Source organism: Protomyctophum parallelum (genome assembly GCF_964188405.1).
Source record: "Protomyctophum parallelum genome assembly, chromosome: 10".
Lineage (NCBI taxonomy): Eukaryota > Metazoa > Chordata > Actinopteri > Myctophiformes > Myctophidae > Protomyctophum > Protomyctophum parallelum.
The window spans coordinates 30,474,513-30,493,000 of NC_139704.1; the positions used below are offsets into that span (position 1 = coordinate 30,474,513).

At 43.0% G+C, this 18,488-nt stretch overlaps 1 protein-coding gene across 1 annotated transcript in view; it reads left to right on the forward strand.

Annotated features, from left to right (window-relative positions):
• The first annotated feature begins 3,511 nt into the window (after positions 1–3,511).
• disc1 (DISC1 scaffold protein) overlaps positions 3,512–18,488 on the forward strand; it is a 68,447-nt gene continuing 53,470 nt past the window's right edge. Inside the window, exons 1-5 of the mRNA XM_083774993.1 lie at positions 3,512–4,053; positions 10,869–12,049; positions 13,290–13,359; positions 16,541–16,697; positions 18,223–18,310. Of these exons, the coding sequence (XP_083631119.1) occupies positions 3,987–4,053; positions 10,869–12,049; positions 13,290–13,359; positions 16,541–16,697; positions 18,223–18,310 (1,563 nt within the window). The 5' untranslated portion in view covers positions 3,512–3,986. The remainder of the gene's footprint in view (positions 4,054–10,868; positions 12,050–13,289; positions 13,360–16,540; positions 16,698–18,222; positions 18,311–18,488) is intronic.

Here is an 18,488-nt window from a genome sequence, read left to right on the forward strand (position 1 = left end):
GAAATGAAAATGAATGTCATAAAACCTTTAAAGGTATATTCAGTGATTTCACTCAAAAAACCTTAGGTTTCGTTTTTGGCTGGGACCTAAGCCTTTCATCCAATCAGGATAGAGAGCCAAAAACGAAACCTAAGGTTTTCTGACCCCCAGGGGTTAACTGGGGACAGGGAGGAACTCCTTATATGGTCAGCACACTCTATAGTAGAGAGGATTATCACAACAAAACAAAAAGTGATATTTGAACTGAATATACCTTTAAGACATGCGAATCCCTTGACTCCTTCAAAACTGCTCTCAAGGGGCACCTACAGACGGCTGCAATTCGCCCGTAAAATCTGAATCCCCCCCCACCACCCACCCTTTTCCCCCCTCATTGTATAATGTTTCTTTTCCCTTTTTACCTCCTTTATGATGAATTCCTGTTCTGTTCGTCTCTAAATGTTTTGATGAATTGAACAAGGTGGACCCTCTTGTAAACAAGTGTAATGCTTTATTGGGTCGTCCACTCACAGTTAACAGTCTTTGTATTGAGTTTGTGCTTGAAATGTACTGTAATTCTGAAAACTGATTCTTGCCCCACCGACTTCAACTTTGACACACGTTCCACACCCCCACAGGGAGTGCAGTGCCTGGTATAGAGTCGGTCGGACCCACGGTTCTCCAGAACCACCACAAACGGCTCTGGTCAGGCTCTGCCAGTGGGCCTAATGAGCCAAAGTCCCCTCACCTGTGCAATTTCCAGCCTCTGCTAATGGATTGCCATGGCAACCCCACACCTGACAATTGATTAGCCTACTTAACCAGTCCACTTTTCACAGTCAGTCAGTTTGCCCTCTTCACACACAGGCATATACAGAGATCTCCATGTGGGACACAGACAGACAGTTAACACGGGTGCTATTACAAGTTGACAACTGGTATTATTACGTTTCATCGTTCTCAAGTAGGCCGATAAGAGGGGTTAATAGAGGGGGGGGATGCTTATTTGTATAGCCTATAGGCCTATCCTCCTAACAAACTATAGCACTATAATTGTATTGTATATAGTCATAGCACGCCATAGTACATATGTATAGCATAGTAGTAAATATGTATAGTTTATATGTATAGTGTATGTATAGTTTCATTATATAGATATTCCACTGTTACTTTCTTAGCTTACGCATGTTTCATGATAAATGTTTTCATGTGATGTATTCCCATGCTTTTGTTCTTGCTTAAATGTAAGTCGCTCTGGATTAAGAGCGTCTGCTAAATGCCTAAATTGTAAATTGTAAATTGTAAACTAACCTAACAAGTATAGGCCCAACTGCCCATCACCATCACACCTGATTTGATTAGCTTTTTCTGAATGAATAAGGATAAACGGCACCATTTTGGCCGTGATAGCCTGTAGGCCTGTTTCTATTTCTATCCTGAAGTTTGGCCAGTTTAAACTAATTTAGCCCTCTGTTTTGTGCTCATTAAGTTAGTGTAAGCAGCTGCTGAGCTGATTTGTAATGTTTACCACAAAGTGTCCTAGTAGACACACAGCTCTAGGACAGGACACTGTCCTCCTCCACAGCCTAGGACAGGACACTGTCCTCCTCCACAGCTCTAGGACAGGACACCGTCCTCCTCCACAGCTCTAGGACAGGACACTGTCCTCCTCCACAGCTCTAGGACAGGAGGACACTGTCCTCCTCCACAGCTCTAGGACAGGAGGACACTGTCCTCCTCCACAGCTCTAGGACAGGAGGACACTGTCCTCCTCCACAGCTCTAGGACAGGACACCGTCCTCCTCCACAGCTCTAGGACAGGACACTGTCCTCCTCCACAGCTCTAGGACAGGACACTGTCCTCCTCCACAGCTCTAGGACAGGAGGACACTGTCCTCCTCCACAGCTCTAGGACAGGAGGACACTGTCCTCCTCCACAGCTCTAGGACAGGACACCGTCCTCCTCCACAGCTCTAGGACAGGACACTGTCCTCCTCCACAGCTCTAGGACAGGACACCGTCCTCCTCCACAGCTCTAGGACAGGAGGACACTGTCCTCCTCCACAGCTCTAGGACAGGAGGACACTGTCCTCCTCCACAGCTCTAGGACAGGAGGACACTGTCCTCCTCCACAGCTCTAGGACAGGACACCGTCCTCCTCCACAGCTCTAGGACAGGACACTGTCCTCCTCCACAGCTCTTATCGAGGGACACACAGCCTAGGACAGGACACTGTCCTCCACAGCTCTAGGACAGGACACCGTCCTCCTCCACAGCTCTAGGACAGGACACCGTCCTCCTCCACAGCTCTAGGACAGGAGGACACCGTCCTCCTCCACAGCTCTAGGACAGGAGGACACCGTCCTCCTCCACAGCTCTTATCGTGGGAGAAAAAGAAAGGCCATCCGGATGTGTAGGAGAGGGTTGAACTGAGCTTTTCATCACAGTTAGGACTTAGGATTGCTTGTTGTCCATCAGCCAAGCTGGATGAATTGGAGGGTGTGTATGGAGAATGAAAATGAAAATGTGTGTGTGTGATATATATATATATATATATATATATATATATATATATAAGATATATAGTGACCCCACTGTCAGGTGTCATCAAGTTCAGAAGGTGGACGTGGATTGGACATGTCTGCAGAATGGACCCAAGTGCCATCCCAAGGGTAGCTATGAGATGGACACCACCTGGGAAAAGGAAGAGAGGCAGGCCCAAAGAGACCTGGAGAAGATCGGTGGAGAGAGAAATGAAGGAGTTGGGGTGGACCTGGGGCCAACTGCAACATTGGGCGGAAGACAGACTGCATTGACGTTCGTTGGTGAAGACCTTATGTGCTACCTAGCACGAAGAGGATTAAGTAAGTAAGTAATAAGATATATATGTATATATATATATATATTTACTCTTATGGGATCTCCACAAACTTAGTGGGACCATTGGACCCATCCCCAAGGACCCCTAGGGGTCCCCTGACCCCAAGTTGAGAACCAATAGACATAGGAAACACACACACACACACACACACACACACACACACACACACACACACACACACACACACACACACACACACACACACACACACACACACACTCTCTCTCTATATATATATCTTATATATATCTTATCAAATAGGGATCCGTGGCCTAAAGCATAAACGGTAGTTTTCCAAAAGATTGAAGAATAAAATACAGTCCATATTTATCTTGGAAAATGCAGTCTGTGCATGAAACACCATAAATAGAACGACAGGGCAAAAACAACAAGCTAAGTAAAGTATCACGGCTGTATGGCTGTATTCTTTCTGGTGCAGTGAGTAGGCTAATTGACTGACTGGAGAGGAGGAGATCTGGAGTCAAATTCCATCACACGTAGGAAGGAACTCCTCACGTTCCTCCAACACTACACGACGCACATAACGGATCCAAGTGGACACACACACATAACAGGACAGCCTTCCGTTTTCATCACCAACTGCCTGGAATACAGCGGGCTCTGATCAATGGTCGATGGCGAGTAGGAGTTTCAATTTATACGGAGAAAGAAGTTATATGTTTTAGACACTGGATTCGTTTTGACCGTCTTTTCTTTGGAAACACCTCAATGCGATCGTCTTGTTATTAATGCGCAAACTGAACCCACTTTATAGCCTATACCGCAGCAGGGGAGAAATGCACGATTGTGTTAATTATTAATAGGACAACTAATACAGCAGCACAGCAAAAACATTGTGTTATGGACACACAGACCGTTTCTACAAGAACTTTTTTTAAAAAACACATTTCACACACATTTCAAGTGTGGGAAATAATTGTAGCCTCGACCACTTTTCCAAAACGGAAATGAGCTCAACTTTGTCTGTTGCTGCCTGGCAAGGCAAGGATCTCCCATTTCTTAAAACATGAGGTCCTTCTGATTGTTTCATAGTCCAAGGATTTTTATTCGTATTTTTGCATTTCTTTTTTACATGGATTAGTTAGGTCAGAGAGCTGTTAACAAGATGTTCGCTGGACTCATGCGGTTGGAAAGTAGTGCCATTTCTCAGCATCACTGCGAAGTCATGGAAGGTAAAGTACAAAATAATACATTAAAAGAACTGCGTTGTAAATCTATTAACACTTCATTCTAAATGATTTAGTAGCATAATAAGGCTAAATAGGCTAATTCATCCCCAATGAAGTTCACGTGTTGACGTTTCAAATTTAAGATGCTATTCAACTGCCACATGGGGATAAGGGAAAGAAAACTCAGAGGATAGTACAAACATGACTGTAGTGTAATCTGCTTTGTGATAGCTAGATAAGTCAAATCTATTCAATCAATATCCAATGATCCAAAACCAGACCTGCTGCCTGACAAAAAACCTGTTCTCAAGACACAACCTGATCCTTTTCAGTGTCCCCCAACACAACAGGAGCATGCAATGCAATGCTTTTCAAACCTTATCAGAATGGGTTCATTGGCATTGCTCATCATTAAAAGCTGCCTGCCTGCCTTCCATGTAAATTGTGAAAGACTTTACGAATATTGGATGCAGCTGTGCATCCAATGCATATGCTTTATATAGGCCTATCAGAGTAGGCCTATGAGTAAAACATTTGTCAACTAGGAATATTTCATGATTTCATCATGTAACATGATTACAGTTAGCTTTTTGTGCTTTGCAAAGTGGACCATATTGGACAGTTAACATTTATAGGGTCAATAGTTTAATGGGCCATTTTCTTGCCTGGAGCTTATTCTCGTGAAACCTTTTTTCTTTTAATTATTTATATGTACATATCTTTTTAAGGAAGAAATTTGGTGAATTCCTATTTTATGCATTTCATAGTGCAGTTTGGCTTTTTTCAGGACCTCATCAACTGTACTGTAACTGTAGATTTGAAGTGAACCAGGAGTATGCCTGTGAAGGTTTTCATGACAATACATACATTTTTAATTATAAATCACATTATAGCATGTCATGTTGATAGCAAGAGACAGTCTCAGTTTTCTCTGTGTGGGGAAATACAATAGCCACACTGCACTGTACATATACATTTTTTTTGCCCAGTGTCATACTAAGTTACGCTAGTTAAATAGATTAATGGAGCTACTTTCATTGATCATGTATTGATTGCTGCTGTACAGCACTCACACTGACTATAGTCCCTCTTTATTCAGTCACTAGCCCAACTGACTGACGAGACTAATGGTCCCAGAAAACCCCACCCCATCATTCTCTCATTATTTTCAGCTGGCTTATGGGTTTCCCATTCCCATGTGACCTTGCAGGAAGTACGTGGCTGTCTGGGAGAAATCAGCCTTCACACAGGAATGACTGCATTTTGGAACTCCTGCATTTATAAATGATCTCAGGGACGTGCATAGAGTGTAAGAAAGAGGGCACTTTTGGACAAACCTAGTGAAAATAGCAGTTCTACAAGCTCAGACTTGAGAGCTTGTAGATCAGCTATTTTCGGTGTACAAACGCAGCACTCTTTAGCTAGTGGAGATGCGGTGTATAGGACATGGATTTCTAAACACATTTTGTTCAACGCAAAAATGCTGTGTTCAAGTTCAGGAGACTTCGGGCCGGGAAAAAAAAGCAATTCTCCTGAATGCTGCCTTTTTTTCCGGCATGGCGCTGATAGAAAGGAGAGGAGGGCATTTGCATTTCTTTTACAGTAGTAAATGCTGCATTTGTGTGGTCTGGAAAGGGCAGTTGTTTTAGGATAATAAGGCAGGTGCTGAAGCCCCCTTTGATGTCTGTGTGTGCACGTCTCTGAATGCTCTGACAGTGCCCATGTGGACACAGTGAGATTAAACCTGATAAAACCCACCTTTTTAATATATATGAAACTTGAGCATGTCATTTATTTGGTTGGTAAAACAAATATTTGCCTGTTTCTTGTGGGTTAAAGCCAGCCAGGGAAGAAAGGAAATGGTTATTCAACACTCCGTCATAAGTGACTTTCACTTCCTCTATTCTTATGCTGTGGTCAGTCACAAGTGGTGGGGATTCAGGAACACATCTGCCTAGCAGTGCTTCTTCTCAGGAGACTGCTGACTGTGTGTGTGTGTGTGTGTGTGTGTGTGTGTGTGTGTGTGTGTGTGTGTGTGTGTGTGTGCGTGTGCCGTGTGTGCATGTGCGCGAGACTATTTAGCTAGCTCCTCAAATGTTTGTGTTTTTATGAGATCCTCCACATTCCACTGCTGTTCGGCTGAAGAACTTTCATCAACCAATGGGAATGCAGTGTTTAACATGAGAGGTTTCAGGAGGGCCTCTTTTAATCTCCTCTAAGGTAAACAGTCAGTCAGCCTCCTCTGTCCTCAGTCAGCCTCCTCTGTCCTAGCCTCCTCTGTCCTCTCCTAAGGTAAACATTCTGTCCTAGCCTCCTCTCTCCTCTGTCCTCAGTCAGCCTCCTCTGTCCTAGCCTCCTCTGTCCTCTCCTAAGGTAAACAGTCAGTCAGCCTCCTCTGTCCTAGCCTCCTCTGTCCTCTCCTAAAGTACACAGTCAGTCAGCCTCCTCTGTCCTCTCCTAAGGTAAACAGTCAGTCAGCCCCTCTGTCCTCACTGAAGACAGACCTTATTCTCTCCTAAGGTAAACAGTCAGTCAGCCCCTCTGTCCTCTCACTAAAGACAGACCTTATTCTCTCCTAAGGTAAACAGTCAGTCAGCCTCCTCTGTCCTCTCACTAAAGACAGACCTTATTCTCTCCTAAGGTAAACAGTCAGTCAGCCCCTCTGTCCTCTCACTAAAGACAGACCTTGTTCTCTCTCTGCGTTCAGCGAGTGCTGTACAATATGCCACCGGTTTGTGGTTTCTGTGTGTTGTTTCTCTCCAGTGTAGATCTTTTCTAACGCAGGTGTAACGTTTTTGAACAAGAAGTTGCAGTGAGCTGTGAAGAAGAGGCTTTGTTTGGTGATCCATTCCACAGCCTCAAATCTGAGTCAAACGATGTGATTGATTGTTTGCTTGTTTCTGCCAGAGTTCCTGGTAAGCGACGTCAACGTGTGGTCTTGACAGTAAACGGCAAGATGACATCTTCGTTGACTGCGTGATGCAGTCGTGGTTTACATGGCTTCCCCCCCCCCCCCCCCCGCTCACAATGGACTGTGAGGCATTTCCTTCCTGCTTAACCGAAAGAACCACCGTATAAGAATCTAAGCATGGAGTGTAATTAGTGTTGTGAATCTGTCCTGTGGCTGTCTCAGAGCCTATCTTGACTGTTTCACCTGTCAAGTAGTAGACCACTATCATTCTTTGTCTTGACCACGGCGGCAGATGGTGAATGCATGCATGGGGCTGCAGTTGTATTGAGTGTCCAGGCGTTGGGTTACCGAGATGGGTTCTGGTACAGTGGGCGCGTCTGCAGAGAAACCCCTAATGGAGCCGTATGTAACCTGACCGGTGCTGTGGTGGGGTCTCCGTGGACAGGCCGGCTTTCACTAAACGTTCTGATCAATAGACCATCCGGTCCCTTCTACTATGCTATGTGAGGACAACACATTTTCTGCGAGGCACCTGCTAGTACACCATGCATGTGTACAACTGTACATGCACGCACTCACATTTGTTTGGGGACATTACATTGACTTACTGTACATTCAATTAATTCCATATCTCCATAACCGTCTATAGCTGACCTAGCCCTAACCATAACCATAACTAATTTAATCTAACCTTTACCATAACCTTAACCCGACAGATAGTGGGATACATGCCTAACACTAAGACCTGCATCTCCCATGAACTGGTTTGATGTCCAACATTTTCCCAGAATGTGGCCTATGGCACGCACGCACGCACGCACGCACGCACGCACGCACGCACGCACGCACGCACGCACGCACGCACGCAGGCAGGCAGGCAGGCAGGCAGGCAGACAGACAGACACACCCAGCCTCTTTCACAATTGAAAGAGGATAAACAATAACTTCCCACCTCCCTCCCACCTAATCATCCCTCTTACTTCTTTTTAAGTGGTCATCTTTTGTCTCCACTCACACGGCGTGCTTTAGGAGTGACATCATTGGAGGTCATGAAGGAAGGGTAGAGCAGTGGTGTGTGTGGCTGCTTTGTAGTGGTCACGGTTTCACATTCCTAACGTAATATACTGTATATAGCTACCAGCACGTGTGGTTGTTATGACATACAAATGCAATTGGAAAAGAAGTTTGAAATGGCCTGCTAGTAGAACTTGCATGCATTGAAGTTGCGTGCAGTCTTAGAATTCTCAGTATTCTGAATGCTGTCATGCTACTGTCAGATAAATGACAGAAGTGGTGGCAGTGCGTCAGTTTTTCGGCAGAGTAGTTGCAGGAGAGCACTGAATGTGCCCTTGAATGTACTTTTCCTTGTAATTCAGTACAACTTTCAGTAACTAACTGTCGGTGGAAATGTGTGTATTGATTTGGATGTATGACTGTGAAGGCAAAAGACACACAGACAGAGAGAGAGAGAGAGGGAGGGAAACGGAGTAGCACAGCTGTACACAAAGGGACTGTTCATTCTCCACATTTGAACCCCTCTCCTTCTCTGCTCCCAGGGAAGGAATCTAAAGCGTCTTTGTGTTGACATCGTAGAGACATAAGAGCAAGCCAGTGAAGCACCCAGTCATGGACACAAACTGGCTTTATCCGAGCAGCTCATCTTTCAAACCATTGTTTGCTAAAAGCCAAATGCAAGTTGATCAATTCACAGTCTTAGGTTTTACCATTAGGTTGAAGGTTCTATCTCTAGAGTATAGGCAGGTCCCACAGCAGATTAGCACCGATTTTGTATTGTAAATTCAAATGTAACCCAAAAACCTTGCAGTCCTTGAAGTGAACCTAGGGAGATATCATTAATCTACATCATTCTAATGCTTATGCTGAAGTATATTAAAGCTATCTGAACTGAATATGACTGTGGGGGTTTGGTATTTCCCAGCAGCTGGAGCTGGGAAACCCCTGGGAAATGTCCCACCACTGCCCTGAATCTGGGAAATGTCCCACCACTGCCCTGAATCCCATTCATTTAGCCACGCTGTAGTAGTTTGTGAAGAGGGAAGTAGAATGTTAACATTCTACTTCCCTCTTCACAAACTACTACAGGCATCTTTATGGCCATAAGGAATTAATTATATCATACTATTGCACTGTTAATGTTTTTTATTGTTATGTTTGATGTATTTATGACGGTGTGGCGTGTAAAAAACATGTTATGCATGTGTTTGTGAGATAATCTTGCAAACCGCTGTTGGACCAAAGAGTGTAAACCTTCTTGTGCACACTGCCAAGTTGGTACCGTCCTCCACCTCCATTTGTTCACTTATGTTTATTCGGTTTTTTTTGAGGGGCGCTAGCCCCTCCTATGTCCAGCTTTGAGGTGTAAACACAAACATTGTCCTAACGCAAACATTGAATGCCATTGATAATGAATGGCCAGTTTTGAGTGTTTGTCCCAACACAAACATTTAGGCCTGACGTCGAAATTAAAAGAACGTTTGCTCTGAAAGAATATATTTTGTGCCACATTTTCACGATTTTTCAAAAATAGCAGACCTACAAGCTCGTAGCGCGCCACTCAGTTGCGCGCTATGAGCTTGTAGATCTGCTATTTTTCAATAGCTAAAGTATAACATAATGCTTAGTTAAAACACCAAAAGGAGTCCCCGTCCAGAATGGGTTAAATGCCATTGACAATGAATGGCCGGCTTTAGTGTTTGTGTAAACACAAACATTGTGTAAACACAGACACTGAAGAACGAAGGTGAGGAGGACGCATATTCTGATTGGCCCGGAATGAGATGATGTAAGAGACAGTGCCCCCTCACTTCACACGGGTGTGATTTTCTTAATTTAATTTTAATTTCATAAATGGAAGTCATTCAATGGAAGGGCTTGGATCGGGATGGAGTCGTACAGTATAATAAATATGTCACAGACGATAATCATCAGACTAACTGATGATGTCACAGGCTGGCCACATGAACGGAGGTCCTCGGTGGAGCCATGCTGTTCCCATGTGGACCACGAGAGCCTTAACCCATTCTGACCTGAGATCAGATTCATACGACAAGGTTTCCACTGGACACACACTGTTCTGATTAACCCATTCTGACCTGAGATCAGATTCTAAAAATGTCAGTCGTTCTTTTGATTTTTCAAAAATAGCAGATCTACAAGCTCGTAGCGCGCCACTCGGTGGCGTGCTATGAGCTTGTAGATCTGCTATTTTTCAATAGCTAAAGCATAACATGATGCTAACACCAAAATGGATTCCCGTTCAGAATGGGTTAAATTAAAAAAAACATTCCACTAAAGGTTTTACACTTTCCAAAGTGCATTAATTAGTGTCATGAATGAATAGATTCTTAAGTAGAGTTATTATGCCCATGATTGTATATTAATAATATATAAATCTTAGTCCTCTGGTTACTTACTGTATGCGGAGACTGTAAACCAACTGTAAACCGCTCTTTTGTTGTGTGAACACACATGGCTTAATCCATTCTGGGCGGGAACCCCTTTTGGTGTTTTAAGCATTATGTTATACTTTAGCTGTTGAAAAAATATTTTTGAAAAATCGTGAAAATGTGGCGCAAATCTTTGAATATATATATATATATATATATATATATATATATATATATATATATATATATATATATATATACTTACTTTCAGAGCGAACGTCTTTGCTTCTGGGGAGGTCCCTGGAACAATGCATTTTGAGATGGGGGTCGGAGGTCCATTACATATCATTTCTGGGGTCCTTGACATGAAATAGTCTGAAAATCTAAATCACTGATATATAGAAACAGGTTTTTAAGAAAACTGTCAAAACTTTAGAAGACATTCTGGTCTCGGTCCTAAATGGGTTAATGGCTTAATGGCTAATCTTCTGTATTGACAGGTGGCAAAGCATCGACTACAGCTGGTGGCTCCGGTCGTAAGCGGCTCCACCGAAGACCCGGGTACATGAGGGTGGAGCTGCCCAGGCTGCCCAGCAACGCTCCGGGGGAGATGGGGGAGGGGGACAGGACATCCCCTGGTAGGACGAACGTTGACATCACTGAGCCAACAAACCCCTTGATGAGGGATAATCGTCCACACACTGCTGGAGCATCCTTAATGGACAAGCAGCGGCAACGTGCTCCGCAAAAACATTCGTCCCTCTCCTTGCAGAGTTTTCTCTCCTCCCTCCCTTCTCATCTTGTTGAAAACTGTACCTCCGTTCCCTCCTCAGTCAAACCACAGGGTGGTGACCTCAGGCTGAGCCACGGCTCTGCCAGGCTGACTCCTCCAGGAGACAACTTCAGCTCCAGGTTTAGTTTCATCCAACAGTCACTCAACTCCAGCCAGAGAACAGACACAGAATCTGTCCCACAAGCAGAACCAGCGGATCAGTCATCACCTAAACATTTAACCGCTAAACCCGTTTCCATTTCATCCAGCTCATTAAGGACTGAACTGTTCTCTTGTGATAATCTATCGACGAAGGCCAGTTCCCAATCGACAGCAGCAACCTCGTCTCTCAGGCCGCCACCTCTTGCTAAACTATTAATTCCTAACCAATCAGAGCCCACTTCAGCAGCAGCACCGGCCAACCAATTAGTCGAGAGCGAGGAGCTGTCATTTGGTGAGAAGTTTTGGCAGGAAGGCCAGTGGAACGGCAGGGACGTTACATCTGACCTGCCTGACTGTGACTCCTGCTCTCTGGACACAGAGGTCACGTCCTCTCTGTCGGTGGACTCAGACACTGCCTCTACCTCAGGCTATGACAGCGCCACCCCGGCCTCCGCATCCTCTGTCAACTCAGGCTATGACAGCGCCACCCCGGCCTCTGCATCTTCGGTCACCTCAGGCTATGACAGCGCCACCCCGGCCTCTGCATCTTCGGTCACCTCAGGCTATGACAGCGCCACCCCGGCCTCTGCATCTTCGGTCACCTCAGGCTATGACGGCGCCACCCTGGCCTCTGTCACCCCGGCCTCCATCACCCCAGCCTCCTCTGACCAAGGCTGGGACAAAGTAGTGAAGAAGTACGAGGTCATCCTGCAAGACTCCCTCCAGAACAACCGCACCAATGCCAAGGTGGGTGCGATAAGACAGAGCAAAATGGTAGACCCTTACAGAGCTAAATTGATAATTTTTTGTTCAAGGTTCAAGGTTGTGCTTTATTGTTACATCTTGTGTACAGGTACATACTGTACATGTCATACACCACGTGTGGTGTTCTCTGCTATTGCACTAACACCTCCTGTCAGTTGCTCAGGGCACCTGTCAGTTGGTCAGGCCACCTGACCAATCAAGTGGATCTGGGAAGGATAGCGTGTTCTTCTCCAAGTAGGGAGGGGTTGCAAATTAGGACAGGTAGTTTCTGCTGTCAAAATATGACCCCCCCCCCCCCCCTCACCCCCCCAGTCAAAAAACACTTTGTTTGAAATAGACACTCATGCTTTCTCAGGTGTGATTTGGGGCCCTAAGGATGAATACAAAATGAAAATCAACATCTTAATACTGTCCAATACTTAGAATGGGAGTGGGGTGAAATTATGAAAAATATGACTCCCCAGTCTGCTATACAAGGCTATACATACACCGATGTTTAATTGCTGCTCTCAGGGCAGATTTTGAATGCTGCTCTCAGGGCAGATTAAATGCTACAGGACCACATACACCAATGTTAATTTGCTGGTCTGAGGTCAGCTTTTCAAGTCTGCTCTCAGGACAGTTTACATACAACCATGTACATTTTGCTGGTCTGAGGTCTGCTCTCAGGACAGCTTACATACAACTATGTCATTTTGCTGGTCTGACGTCTGCTCTCAGGACAGTTTACATACAACCATATAAATTTTGCTGGTCTGAGGTCTGCTCTCAGGACAGCTTACATACAACTATGTCATTTTGCTGGTCTGAGGTCTGCTCTCAGGACAGCTTACATACAACCATGTCAATTTGCTGATCGGGCACTGTCTGCAGTACACACAGCAGAGCAGAAGCTCTCAATGTTTTAACCATAATTAAAGTAAATAAGTAAACTAAACACAAATCTCACTTGAATTGGAACGCAATCAATTTACAATTTCATCATACCATTTTGTGACTCAGATAGAGAATAAAATGGCTCCAGAGATTTAATTGTAAAATACTTTACGAGTGTCCTCCCCCCCCCCCCCCCCACACTGTTTTCAACGTGATAGCCAGTGCACTCGTACTTATTTTGTGTGCCTGTGTGGCGTTACAAAAAAATAGAAAAACCCTTGCCCTCTGGACTGTTTGGTAATCTGTTGTTTACAGTTTATTTTGTTCAAACTTGTTCCTCTCTCAGATTGAGTCCATGATGTTGAGGCTGCAAAGACTCCAGCAGAAAGCCATTCTGGATGATGACTATGACACAGGTGAATGACTGATTTTTTTTGTCTTGTTTGTTTTTTGAGAAGATCTATTTTTTAAAGATTCAAATTCTCAGCATTTGTGTGTTTTTGCCGTTGTTGGGTTTCGGATCCTCTGGCTGAGAAACACTGGCTTCAGAAGTTCAGAGGCTCTGCAAGCTTCTGCTTAAACATTATGTTTTAATTTAGCTATTGAAAAATAGCATATCTACAAGCTCATAGCGCGCCACTCGGTGGTGCGCTATGAGCTTGTAGATCTGAGCTTGTAGGTCTGCTATTTTTTGCTGCTATGTGACTCAAAATTGAAATATATATTTATTCAGAACGAACGTTTTGAACTCAAATCTTTGCTTCTTGGAGGGGTCCCTGAAACAACATATTTTCAGATGGGGGTCGGTGACCAAATACATATAATTTTTGGGGTCCTTGACATGAAAAAGATTGAGAACCACTGACTGATATGAGGCTTTTCAGAAAACTGGGTTAAGTAGTGAGAGGTTTTGTTTCATTGCATGCGAGGCAGAGGGAAGTTTTATTTGTCTGTCATCACACTTACAGCAACTGCTATTGTCAGTCAGTGATATACAGCTTGCAATCTTTGCAGAGTCATCCGTTTCATATGACACTCAAGTCTCAATTATTTCAATCTTTGCAGAGTCAGACGTTTCATATGACACTCTCAAGTCTCAAATATTTCCTTTGGCGTTTTCCTTATTGTCTTGTTGAGGTCATATTTAGACCCCCCACACCACCACCACACCACACACACACACACACACACACACACACACACACACACACACACACACACACACACACACACACACACACACAAAGAACGAGCAGAAAGAATCATGAATCAAGTCAAGAATTTCATCAAAATGATATTGATATACAGTGAAAACAAGGGCGGCTTACCGGACTCTTTTGATTCTGATTGAAGATTCAACAGGGTTTATTCGTCAAGTGCTCTCGTACAAGTATGTGCACTGCAGTGAAATATTTAGTGTGGCATGCTCAAAACAATATAATAGCAAAGTATAATGAAAATACAGTCATGATACAAGAGTAGCCTACTGAGCAGCATTAAGTAATAAAGTGTAACCGGGCACATGAAGATAATGAAGTTATTCAGAGCCTGGAGGGAGGTTGTTTACTGACTTTACTGTTTACTCTTTACTGTTTTACTGTTTACTGCTGGAATCGGAGATAGTTATGTGGTCGTTACTGAAACCTTTCGGTGAGTTCTTTGGTCGACGAAACAGGTTTTGTATTCATTTAACCATTTTCTTCTTTCTTAGTATCCACTGTTGCTGTTTTTTCTGTCTGATCTCCCACGAATCCAGCTTTTATTTGAATGATTTCACCATTTATTTGTTTTATTCAGCTGATCTTCCTATGTTTGGCGAGTGAACGGGGAGAGCAGAGCACAGATCCAATATGGACTTCAGACTTTTTGGCACTGTGAAAATGAAAGGCATTAATCTGAGTCTCTCTTTGGCCTCCTGGTGTTAGCATTATGTTATACTTTAGCTTTTTCGAAGAAATCGAAGAACCACTGACATAGAAACAGCTTTTTCAGAAAACTGTCAGGACGTAGAAGACATTTTTAGAATCTGATCTCAGGTCAGAATGGGTTAACTATCGGCCACTCTATCCGGACACTTTGACTTATTTGCACTGTATTGCACAGGATGTATTGCGGGTCGGAGTGACCCATTTCCAAGGACTTGTGACAGAAATAAAGACCAACCAACATCTGCTGTTCGTTGCCTGGAGACTTTGAACTATTTAGTTGCAGTGATTATGTGGGTCAACATACGTTGTTGTTGTTCGCTGTCTACCTTTTCTATCCACATAAATATTTGAAAAATTTACAAAAGGTTGAAAAAAAGTGTATTCTAATATTTCTGCTAAATATTGTGACTGCAGTAGGCCATGATACATTTCAAACGGCTAATTATGGTGTACAATGCAATGTTGTTTTCGGCAGGGAATTTAGATTTTTGTTTTAGTCATAGTCTCTTGAATAGCTTCCATTTATTTTTAGTCACCCGGAATGTTTTAGTGTTTAGTCTAGTTTCAGTCGACTAAATATCATAAGATTTTAGTGTACTAAATCTACAGTTGATTTAGTCGACTAAAATGCATTTTGGCATTTTGATGCCGCCGTAATGACTGTTTTTTGCACTTTTTGCACAAATAACCGATCTACAAGCTCAAAACGGGACGCGTTGTGAGCTTGTAGATCTGCTATTTTCAGCATGCAACCAATTGTAAAATGACCCATACTGGATCTCCAACCCACTAGTCCCTTCCTAACATTTTTGTCCAGTTTTTATTTGTTGACTAAATTGTCAGTATATTTAGTCTTGGTTTTAGTCATCATAGCTTAGTTTTTATGTAGTTTTCGTCAGTGAAAAAAGGTAGTCGAAGAACATTTTTTGTTTTAGTCGACGAAAACAACACTGGTACAATGTACATTAATCCAGTTTACAGTAAATAATGAGCAATGTGTTTCAATTAATGTAATCTAATCAGCGACAGCTGGAGAAGTGAGTTGTGTTTATGGTTAGCCTCTGTAGAGACCAGTGTTGCCATGTCCACTTATTATAAGCGACTTTGGGCTGCTTTTTCCGTAAAGTATTATTTGGGCTTGCAACCAAATGTTTAAATTATTATTTATACCAGTTTAAACCAAATATTTTCATGTCATTTGTCCACTGGCCCCCATCTGAAAATGTTTTGTGCCTGGGGACCCTGTACCATATTTGTGTTAAATATTTTTTAATAGCAGATCTACAAGGTCACAATGCGTTGTAGCTAATGTATATAGGTTAAAAGTGCTCATGTGCTCTAGAGTCTAGGCCTAGTTTCTTATTTCTCTCTCAAAATCTGTCAACAATGGTATAAATATATATATATATATATATATATATATATATATATAGACCAATGAAAGAACTAGGTCTCAAGGAAATATAACATTGGGTGACACTTTTCCCATCTCCCACACAGGACATTATGTTGCTAATCTACATGCCTGCAAGTCCCCTTAGCACAGACATTTCAATCAATGGATCTATTATGATTGATTGATTGAATACTTTATTAACAGTTTGCGAGAGGGCTTCATGTTTCCCTCCTGACTGTTGTTAACATTGTAGCCAAATGTGTGTTTTTGCAGCGGAGCGTTTTGGCAAGAAGCTGGAGGAGCTGTCCAGAGAGAGAGGTGCTCTGAACCTGGGTCTGCCCTCCAGACAGCCTACTGTGGCTCTGTTCCTGGAACGTCTCAGAAAGGCAGTACACAGCGCCCTCCAGAGGACAAACTACAATCAACCTAGGTAAGTCACCCAGCCAGCCAAAGTGAGCAAAAACACTTTCCTAGATTCTTTACTATAAGTTGTTGCTAACTTGCTATATCATGATGACTGCTTTCTTCTGTTGTCAGCCATTTCCCATGCATTAGATATTCCAACATTGATTGGAGGAAATATATGTTCCTTGTTAAATTTGTACTTTAATCATAGCTGAAAAGCGAAGTGCACTATTCTTTTTTTTATTCTGATTTACAGTAGTGCCGTGTCCAAGACAAATATACCCTCTAGGACATTGACGTGTGTCGACAGAGATTGATGTTTATTTTATCTATAGCAGCGTTCATGAACCGTTCCCATACTGTCATGTGTGTCCATGTAGTGTTGTAGAGTGGAACATAACCCATTTAGACCCGAGGACGATTCTTAGAAAATGTCTTCTAAATGTTTCTATGTCGGTGGTACTCAAACCTTTTCATGTCAAGGACCCCCAGAATTATCTGTATTTGGCCGCCGACCCCCATCTGAAAATATGTAGTTCCAGGGACCCCCCCCCCCCCAGAAGCAAAGACTTGAGTTAAAAACGCATGTCTGTCTTCATCAAGCCATAAGATAAGCAAGCCTTGACATCGAGCCATGAGCCTTTCTCCTGTTTCCGTAGCATGAGGAAGCTTGAGGACATGACGCTAGTACTGGGGTGGGCACTGCGACAATAGCTGATCTACAAGCTCAAAACGTGTTGCAATGTGATGCATTTTGAGCTTGTAGTTCAGCTATTTTTTGCTATATTTGAATTGAAAACCTGAATAATGTTTTGCTATTTTTGAATTGGAATCCTCAAAAGTAACCTTTTTTTATTGAATTTCAAATGTATTTAGTTATAGTTACCTTAACTTTATGAACTGTTAACATAACTACATTTGACACAAAAAGACAATAACATTTTAATACTAGTCATTAAGTATTGGTCATTTAATAGTAAATAAAGCGGGTTTTGGAATTGTAAACAGCTGAAATCAATACTGTATCAGTATTCTGATATTAACATGCAACATTAAGTGAAGGTGGGGGCTGCATGTGACTCCCGGGCCACCAGTTGCCCACCCCTGTGCTAGTATGTCACACATTGTCACAGCCAGGGACTTACTCCCAATCCAACCCATGACGCTGAGTGCCAAGCAGCGAGGCACTGGGTCGCATTTTTTGAGTCTTTGGTATGTCTTTGGTACCCAACACATGCATGCATATTCAATCAGGAACACTCACGTCTATAAGTAGATTTAAACATTTATTGCAACAAATGGAATACAGTTGAATACAGTTTAGTGTAGCAAGCAGTGAGAGAAGCAGAGATCTGATGAATGTAGAAGCCATATTTAAATGAGCTGCCCTGTTAAGAGCGTTAGTTAGAGTTAAGATTAGGATTAAGGTTACCGCTAGATCATTTATGATGATAAATTTAGGGTAACGGGAGATGAAATGAATGCAAATTCCCTAAAAGTGTGTGTGTGTGTGTGTGTGTGGTGTGGTGTGTGGCTGCGATGGACACCAGGGAGCCTGACGCGGTGGAGCAGTCCGACTCAGCTCAGGGTCCACAACATCGAAGAGAGCGCCTCGTCCAGGAGAAACGTCTGGTTGAGGTAATGAGCTCCACTGGAGATTTTCATCAGCCTTTGTCTTTGAGCGCTGTGTATGTATTTAATGTATTTTAGTACACCATATCCTTATTGGATGTATTTAATGTATTTTAGTACACCATGTCCTTATTGGATGTATTTAATGTATTTTAGTACACCATATCCTTATTGGATGTATTTA